Source organism: Carassius carassius, chromosome 30 (assembly GCF_963082965.1).
Source record: "Carassius carassius chromosome 30, fCarCar2.1, whole genome shotgun sequence".
Lineage (NCBI taxonomy): Eukaryota > Metazoa > Chordata > Actinopteri > Cypriniformes > Cyprinidae > Carassius > Carassius carassius.
The window spans coordinates 29,222,689-29,232,622 of NC_081784.1; the positions used below are offsets into that span (position 1 = coordinate 29,222,689).

General features: G+C 39.3%; 2 protein-coding genes across 2 annotated transcripts; one reads left to right on the top strand and one right to left on the bottom strand.

The window, feature by feature from the left end:
* Positions 1–924: 924 nt before the first annotated feature.
* pno1 (partner of NOB1 homolog) lies at positions 925–3,336 on the bottom strand. Its single transcript, XM_059518164.1, has 7 exons — positions 3,043–3,336; positions 2,310–2,459; positions 2,141–2,224; positions 1,890–1,950; positions 1,696–1,813; positions 1,372–1,442; positions 925–1,278 (listed from the first exon to the last, which is right to left on the bottom strand). The coding sequence occupies exons 1-7, from the start codon at positions 3,244–3,246 to the stop codon at positions 1,211–1,213; spliced, it is 756 nt and encodes a 251-aa protein (XP_059374147.1). The 5' UTR covers positions 3,247–3,336; the 3' UTR covers positions 925–1,210.
* Positions 3,337–3,534: 198 nt separating this feature from the next.
* Positions 3,535–9,561, top strand: dnaaf10 (dynein axonemal assembly factor 10). Its single transcript, XM_059518163.1, has 8 exons — positions 3,535–3,836; positions 4,593–4,693; positions 4,764–4,894; positions 4,995–5,096; positions 5,710–5,825; positions 8,180–8,314; positions 8,913–9,010; positions 9,109–9,561. The coding sequence occupies exons 1-8, from the start codon at positions 3,651–3,653 to the stop codon at positions 9,314–9,316; spliced, it is 1,077 nt and encodes a 358-aa protein (XP_059374146.1). The 5' UTR covers positions 3,535–3,650; the 3' UTR covers positions 9,317–9,561.
* Positions 9,562–9,934: the final 373 nt, after the last annotated feature.

Sequence of the window (9,934 nt, forward strand, 5' to 3'; positions counted from 1 at the left end):
TCAGGTCAGAAGCGTTGAGACGCTACAGCAGAAAGTTACCAGGATTAAAAAAAAAAAAAGATTTGGTCTACTTCACTAACACAGATATCTCTCGTCTTAATGACACACTCACAGATGAAACCGCACACGGTGACCGTCTCATCTGTGAGAAGATGCAGCAGGATCTCAGAACGTCTCTCTTTTATAAACTATTGTTGCTCAGTGACTTTTAACACATTTAATAACTCAAGTTTTCGGTTTTGAACAGCTGAACCACTAACGAACCTGTATTCATTCAGAGGTGTTGCTCGTGCTATCTTTCTTTGAATTTAAAGACGCTTGCTTCGATAGTTCGTCTAGTGTGGCTGAAGCGTCCAATCATCTCTAATACATGGATTATTTTCACCTCCATCTTTTCTAACGGCAGCATGAGATCTGTGTGCTTTGATAAATGTATAACATCCACATGAGAGCTTTAATGCATCTAAACGCTCGTGTATAAAGATGGGTATAATCAAGTATAAGACTGGAGCTTCAAATAAAGACTGAAGGTTTACATGCATGACAGGAGCAGAGTAACCAAACGCATCGCCGGCCTTCTTCCTCCCATCTCAGCATTTCAACATTATAGGTCAGTAATATTGATACGTATGAGGCTTCTGCTGTGCTGCTGTGCTTTAACTAGTTCCTTTCTGCATGCTTCGTTTCATCTATTGCATTGGTTTACACTTAAGCTGTGAAATTTATAACCGATATCAACAGAGCCATGAAATGCATTACATATGTTGCCAAATTAGAATCAGACAGAGGAACATTCTTTTCAGATTCAGTCATATTCAGCTCGCATCATTTGCCCCTTTGTTTTGTAACTCCAGATCTAACCAGTTTTTCATGCTTTGAGAAAATGGGTTTTCTGCAGTTTTGGTGAATGAGATGGTGTGTCGCACGTATGAAGGCACATGAAGCTCGTCGGTTATGGGATGTCTATTCTGCACGCTGCATCAAATAAAATCAACTATTATGGGATATATGGACTACTTGATACTGTATGAAACAATAAAAGTGTAAAACTTGACTTATTGGATCCACACGTGTCTGGTTTCTGTTTATTCTCTGAGCTCCGCTGCGTGAGAAAGCAGCGCTCATATCATTCATACATACAAGCCAATATTACACTAAAAGAGTAAGTCATTGTTTCTGCATCAGTCCATGAGCTGTGTTTGTTCATGTGTTAAAACCTCTCGGCTGCACGGCTTGCCACCGCCCGAATGTTGCCATACACCTTTGATGGAGGACTTCCTGTGAGAGATACAGAAAGCAGAAAGATTTCCTCTTAGTGTGATTGTTTTTTTCCATTCAGATGCAAACAGTAGGCATTAAGTTTTCACTAACCGAGAATGAGGTTGCATATTGCTGTTCGAGCCATTTTGATATTCTGGAAAGATCCCAAAATATGAACCTTCCTGTACAGAAAAACTAAAAAAATTAAATCATGCAGTCGTGAAGTGTACATACAGATAGCTTGAAATAAAATTAAATATGACACGTTCTCAAAATAAAAAATAAATAAAAAGTGCATTAATATATTGCAATATATTACATCCCTTAAAAATGAAGTAAAATGAACAAATACATAGTAAATATTCATGAAACTCGTCAAAAACAGACTCAACAGAATAGTCCACACAAGCAGTCGTGTGTTTTGAGTGCACTCACGTGTCTGCGAGCACAATCCTGGTTTTGGTCACGTTCTCGATGGTGAACTTGGTTTTCCCTCCTTTCCCTGCGATCCTGCCGATGGCTCTGGACAAGTGATCTCCTTTCAGAGGTTTAACTGCAAACACACAGACGGAGGAATCAGCTGCTGGACACAAGTCTCTCTGGTGAAGGGCCTGAGGTTAAAGACTCACCGTCTGTGACATCAAACGTCTCCAGAAAGAGTTCATCTAATCTGATCAGAGCAAGAGCATCCTGTGGAGAGACATGTGATACACACATTACTGCACCCTCCAAACTCTTAACAATCATTCTGCAACTGAGAATTAAATCAGAGCTTTTACATCATCTCGGTCTTAATGCTTTCACACTCGCAAGCGTTTTGAAACCACATTCAATGACAGGATCTTCAATCTCTCACAGAAATGAGCTCGGTCACACTCACCTCCACCTGAAAGCCCAAAACAAACGCCTTCACAAAGTCAGCGGCTCTGGTCAGAGCGCCGATGTCTGATGTTTCTCTGCACGTCTGCAACACAACAGCATTCATTCACTAGAAATGATCTGACATTACTGGAGATGATCATGAACCTACAGCGACTGCCAGCACTTACCTTGATCTCCACGTTTCTGGTTTGGAGGTTGAACCGCACTTGGAGCTGCAGATGTTCAACGATGGGGGTGAAGATCTTCATCCAGTTCTCCTTCAGAGGAGTGTAACGGTGAGCAGGAACAGGCACCCTGCGCATCTCCACCGAGCCGCCCTAAACAACACAACACTTTCATTAAAGCCCACTGAACATCAGACAGCAGACCAGGAGACTCAGACTCAACCCTCCGAACACTTTTGGGACATGTTATCCTGGAAGAGATGCAAACGTTTAAGTAAGGGAATTAAACTATTTCTATTACAGATACAGATGTGTTGTTGTTTTTAAGAAATAAAAATGTAGGCACCAAAACATTTCTGAGCGATCATGATGGGGTTAATATATTGGTAATTATATGTTCTTATAAATATCATACAACAAAGAGAGAGAGATGGTTTTTTTTTATGTGGTTCATGTGTAATTTTAAATTTTAAAGAATTTCTTTATTCCAAAATAGACAAATGCTGTAAAAACATGGCAATAACACACTAAACTCGTTCCCTCATAAATGAGAAGCTGCTGATCAGACACAGTGCGTGTTTAGTTGAATCATTTAAGTTAGTTGAGTCTATTTTATAAGGCGACCCTGTAGAGGTTCTGAATGCGCTATTTGGGTAAAGGTTGAGTTTTTGACTTGTGAAAGAGTCGTGTATTAAGACTGCATTATAAAAGCTCTTCTCCAGATAGAGATCAGTACCGTGAGCTGGGCTCCAGACAGCGCGGGGAACTGCGGTCTCTTGGCCGCTGCTGCGCTCTCCTCGGGCCGCATGTCCACCTCCGCCGCGTCCCGCTTCCGTTTATGACTCCTCTTTGATGTGACTTTCTCAAACGAGTCCGTGTTTCCCTCACAGTCCTCCGCAGCAGCGCTCACCTCCGCCTGAGTGACTGACACAGAATCCATCGAGAAAGAGACCCGACACTAACGTTACAGTTCAGAGATGTTTACCACGAACACGTGGCTTCTGCCATCTTACAGACAGAAGGGACCTCATCGCTGCCCAACCAGTGCCACTATTAAATGAATCGAGTCGTTTGTTTCAATGTTAGCTGCCATAATAATTTTAAATTAATCATTATGATTATTATTATTTATATATTTATATATTAACTTATATCATAGTCTATCCGCATGGTAAAGAATTGTCGTTGATTTTGGTCAGGCTAGGAGTAGGGCTACTATGTGTTGTGGGAGGGTCCTTGTATTGGGAACGCGCACCGCTGGCGCTGACTGCTGAAATCTCTTGTGTTTTCCTCTCAAGCTGAGCGAGTTTTGCTCTTTAACTGAAGGTGAAAGGTTAAAGCATCATGTCTTCAGCGCTGGAGAAGCCGCAGATCATCGCGCACATCCAGAAGAGTCTGAACTACACGGTGTTTGACAGCAGATGGATCCCCTGCAGCGCTAAGTTTGTCTGTATGGGGAACTTCGCCCGAGGCTCCGGAGTGCTGCAGATCTACGAGGTCCAGCGCGGCGAGCTGCAGCTGCTCAAAGAGGTCAGGGTCATTCAGCTGCAAATAATTTTGGCAGCTAACACTGAAACACAACATTAGCACACACTTTATCCAGCCCACGAAACAAACACTCGTTTATTAGCGCGAGCAGGATTAACGTTAGTCTCTTTCTAGAAAAATCCTGGCGCTCGGTTGTCATGGTAACACCGACGCCTCTGTCGCGCGCTCTCAGGATCAACAAGAAGAACCCGTTCAGAGACACATAACATTTCTTAAACTTTTAAAGTTTAACTAACTTTTGTCTGTCATTGGGGCGGTTTTTGACATCAAAAACAGTTTATTACATACGTTATTATCCTTACCATGTTTAGCAGTCGAAATGTGCAGATAGTCTTATCATGTCTTATCAAATATTAATAACAATATATGTAAAACTACTTCCTTTTGTCCTGCAGTGTGATATAAATGTTTTCTAAATATGATGAACATCTCTTTTAGACCTGCACTCTTATTATTTGCTGCTTGTTTTCTTAAATAAAAAACACAAACAAAAAAAAAAACACTGGCTTTCTATTCTTTTTCTACTCTATTTGATTTCTTTTTATTTATTATATTATTTAAATGCCCTTGCTATGTGTACTGTGTTAAGCTGACTGATCTTGTTATATCACTTGTATATCATTGCTCTTTTGTTGTTTTTGTTTGCTTCCACTGTCCTCATTTGTAAGTCACTTGGGATAAAAGCATCTGTAGCTAATTGACTGAATGTAAATGAACATGTCTTGTCCTGCATTCCAGATAGAGAAAGCCAAGCCGATCAAGTGTGGGACGTTTGGAGCCACGTCTCTGCAGCAGAGGCACCTGGCCACGGGGGACTTCGACGGCAGTCTGAATGTTTGGTAGGAGATCGTCTGGTTGTTGTGGTCTGTACTTCAGGCAGCAGTCTGAGATTGAAGCCTTGCTCTGCAGGAATCTGGAGATGCCGGAGAGCCCGGTGTACTCTGTGAAGGCACACAAGGAGATCATCAACAGCATTGATGGAGTGGGAGGACTGGGCATCGGGGACGGGGCCCCGGAGATCGTCACCGGGAGCAGAGATGGTGACTACACCTTACAAATCACATTTAAAAACAGGAACACTTTTGATCACCTTTGATAATCATGTGTGTGTGTGTGTGTGTGTGTGTGTTTTATCAACAGGCACAGTCAAAGTGTGGGACTCCAGGCAGAAAGACACGCCTGTGGTGAACATGGAGCCCATGGAGGGAGAAACCAAGAGAGACTGCTGGACCGTTGCTTTCGGTGGGGGTTTTGTGACCCAATTCAAATTTAGGATTAAAAGCTTATTTTGAAGTTTTATCCTCATTCTGAGTTCTCATGCTCATGCAAACCCTGAAAATATCAATGGAGCATTTCACACTGAGCTTAACCCCGGCTTCTTGCCTTTTATAGTCTGAAAAAACACAGCAAATATGCAAATGAGAGCGTTAACCTGGCGTTGAGGAATGTACAGTGGGAAAGGTCAGCTTATGAGTACACAGGATGTATTTTTAACCCCAGGTAAATTGTGAGCGGTGTGAAACATGAAGCAAGATAACCCTGGATTAAGTTTCCTCGAGGTTTAGAGTGACCAAAGGGTTAACTACTTTAAGTATTAAAAGCCATACTGTATTGTAAAATGGTCATTTCCAGGCCTGGAAACAGAATTGAAAATAAAACAGTTCTAAAACATCCGTATTTAATGCACTTTGTCGATTCATATCTCTATAAATATTATTTTAACTCTTAATGTGTTCAGAAGTTTGCTTCAAGGGAAATCGAAGAATGTCATTTCAAACTAAATCTGTCTGTGGATTCAAGTTAGAAATACAAGCACAGAAGAAGCTAACTACAGCGTGCCGTGTTTTATCTGCAGGTCACGCTTTTAATGACCAGGACCGCTGTGTGTGTGCGGGATACGACAACGGTGACATCAAGCTGTTTGATCTCAGAAATATGGCTTTACGATGGGAGACAAACATCAAAAACGGGGTAAGACATATTTAACTTGGATGTGCTTGGACTCCACTCACGATGCGTCGCGATAAGATTGACCGTTCTGAATTCACAATACGATTTTCTAACCATTTTTTAACTAAATGAGTTTTAAGACATAATAAATGAAAAGGTGTCATTTTATTGTTTCTCAGACAAAATGCTGCACATTTTCTTTGTGAAATTTAAATATGTAAAATAACAAAACTAAACTGAAATTTTAAAATGAATCCCAAATCAAATAAATAAATAATACCACTGTATATTAACCAAAAGTCCAAACAAAGACTCTTTGGACATGCACCATGAGCAGTTTCTGATCTAAATTAGATGGTATAATTATAAGATCTGAAGTGAAAACCACACAGAGCCGAACACAGAGCCGCTGTGACAACCCCATAGACTTCCAAAAGAGCTGAGGAAGAAGCCCATTCAGTTTAGTGTTTCTCAAGAAATTAATAATCCTATGACATTTTAACGCATTAGTTGAGCTCTCAGAAATCTGTGCAGTATGTTTTTTATGAAGCAAGTTGTAGTTAACGTTTATCATTAGATAATAGACAGTTACAGTAGAATTTCAGTTAGATATCATGAAAAACACCTTAATAGTGACTATTACCAGATTCTAGTTGTCATCACATTTTTTGAGGTTTTTAGTCTTTCTGCGATCTTTCTCTAACTGAATGAGTTTCAGTGAAGACCGTTCATGTGAGGAATACAATAAAGAGTTTTGCTGAATGCATTTGGTTTTTAAACTTTTTTATATTTCTTTTTTGTATTTAAATTCCGTATCTGCTTGCCTTTTTTAATATTCACTTATGTTGTATGCTAATGTGAATATCATAAAATAACACTGGGATGTAATCTTAACATTTAAACAAAAATCGAAATCAAGTGTTTGCTAATGTCTAAATATACATGAAAAATTATGACCTGCGATAAGGTTGTTTTTTCTAGCAGCTAGAGTAGACTATATTTATTAAACATCCATATGGGCATCTAGTGGTTAAATCATGGCATGACATGCACTAGAATTAAAAATACAATTTTCTCTATTTTTACACTAAATACAACACTAATTGTAATATTAAATAATAAAAACAATTAGAAATTTTACATTTTAAATGGCCATTCATTGGTTATAATTATTGCACATTATATTTGGTACAAAAATATTAGCTAAATAGAACTGAACTAAACTATAGTAGAATTACTAGGTAACACTTTAGAATAATGGTCCATTAGTTAATGTTAGTTAATTCATTAATCAAAATGAACAAACAATGAACAATACATTTATTACTGTATTTATTCATCTTTGTTAATGTTAGTTAATGAAAATACAGTTATTCCTGGTTAGTTCATGCTAATTCAGAGTGCATTAACTAATGTTAACAAGCACAACTTTTGAAATGAACATCAACTAAGATGAATAAATGCTGTAGAAGGATTGTTCTTGCTTGGATCATGTTAACTAAAGGAGTTAACTAACATTAACTAACGGACCATTATTCTTAAGTGTTACCGAATTATTTAATTGATTAAAGTTACACTTGAAGGTGTTTGGTCACATTTGACTGCCAAAGAGAATGAGAACATATTAATGCTGTCTTTATCACTCCCCAGAATAAAATGTTATTATTGTCAGTGTAGTTATTAATGCATTTTATGAGTTAATAATAACTAGAAGATGCAAATACAGTGAAACTGCTGTCTGTCCTGATTAAACCTATTCAAACAGATGGACAGCGTGGAGTTGTTTGGGCCGAGTGAGAGCTCAATGAAACACGTGAGCGCATGGCAGCGAGATCAAAACATGTCACATTCATATAAACCCCCACCAGCAGCTGTATCAAGATGCGTTTAACGAATCATCACATGATCTTCATCCAGTCTCTTCTTCAAAAGTGTTTCAGTGTACATTATTAAACACTCCTCAGTGCCGTGTAGACCGTGAGTGTTCACTAACCACAGAGCAAGTACACTTCAGCCACAGCAGCATCAAAATTACATCTGATCAATGTCCTTTAGTCATTCACTCTCATCTCAAATGCATTGGCACAATGTTGCCTGTGTATAAATATGCCTAAAATTAAAAGATGATTTAAATTAGGAGACCATAAATGTAACTAGCAGGCTTTGATGTAACCATCAGATGTGATTTAAAATTCTGCTGGCCAGGGATAGTAAAGTGGCTAAGCAGCACATGAGGAATAGAAACAGGGTTTGTGTCCAGTGCAGCGGGGCGTCTGGTGTAGAGAGCTGCTTCATTACAGTTCTGAGTAGATGGAGTGTAACAGGGGAAAACTTCTCTTCTGGACTATTTGTATTCAATTTTTTGTCTTTGGCAGGTGTGCTCTGTTGAATTTGACAGGAAAGACATCAACATGAACAAACTAGTGGCCACATCTTTGGAGGGCAAGTTTCATGTGTTTGACATGAGGACCCAGCACCCCACCAAAGGCTTCGCTTCAGTGTCGGAGAAGGTAGGCCACACTCCCCTCAGCAGTCGTTCATGAAAGGGAGTAGTAGTTAAATGTTTGTTTTTGATTTATGTATGTGCAGAATGATCATTTAGTTTGCTTTCATGAAGTTCCAATAATTGCAGCATAAAAGTGTGATATAATATTTATGCACTATATTCCTCTGAAGCCATGTGATGACTCTAAGGTCTCAAACCAATACATGATGACAGATATTTGAATCCTGTAAGGAGGAACTGTCACTGATTAGTGACTTCAGTTTCTGTATGTTCATCACATGAGGCTTCAGGAGACTTGGATTGTAGCGCATGAGTCACGAGGGACACTCGTATGATATCTGATGATGTCTTCTTATTGCTCCATTGTTTTGACTATTAGCTTTTATCCAAAGCGACTTACATTGCATTCAGGCTTACATGTGTTCGCTGGGATTCTGTAAAAGATGCGAGTGCAGCAGTCATACGCATCCATCTAGTGTGCGTTTACATGGAAAAACTATGGAGAATTAGCACATTGAAATAGAACCATGTCTTCTGTGTGAACAGTCCATTACTCTTAATACTATTTTGGAAGTTTTTAGCATTTGCTTTCTGTATTTCAGGCTCACAAGTCCACAATATGGCAAGTGAGGCATTTACCTCAAAACCGCGACATCTTCATGACAACCGGTGGAGCCGGCAATCTGCATTTATGGAAATAGTAAGTGATTTCTTTGAGCTAATATTTTGTAACATCTGAAGAGAATTTCATTATTTTTCTAACTGTGCCATATTTGGTTGATTGTTCTACTGTCGCAGTGAGTATCCAGCCCAGAGGACTAAAAAGGGTGCGGATGATGTAGTCATGGGCGTAGCTGGCTCAGTGAACCTCCTGCAGAACGTGACTCTGTCCACACAACCCATATCCAGTGTAGACTGGAGCCCGGACAAACAGGGCCTCTGTGTCTGCTCTTCATTTGACCAGTCTGTACGAGTCCTCATCGTCACCAAACTCAACACCGTCTGACTTCACTCGAGTCCACATCTCTGCTGTTATTCCCAATCTGATGACTGTTTACATGCCACATATATATATATCTTAAGCTTATATGTGCAATGTTTTATTTTTTAAGAAAACAATTGTCATAATTATTTGTTAGCTGGTGTTTTTATGCACAATGTGAAGGCCTGTAACACCACGTTAAAGTTATTTTAAGTACAAATAATTATTTTGTCTTTGCAATCTTTTGTCAAGTTAAATGGTGTTTTTCAGGCTGCTGTCTTTCTTTAATGCCCGCTTCTCATAATCCAATCAGTTCCCTGTTGTCCCACCTTACTCTTATTTTTTCATGATCAATATCTTGTTTCACAGTGATCTGCAGTATGCCAGAATGGGTTTTGACCAAACCGTCTGTTTAATGTTCAGAGTGGATTTAAATAAGGACATTCCCAAACTAAACTAAACTAAAATCATATTCAGCACTTGAATCTGAAGAAGTCTTGCAGCTCCTCATATATCCCAATCAGAATCAGACTAAAGATAATTTGATGGGTTATGGGACCCATCAGGTCTGGGATCCACTTATAAACCATGGTGTAAACTCCCAATATAGACATGTCCAGCTAAACCCCAGAACAAATCTCC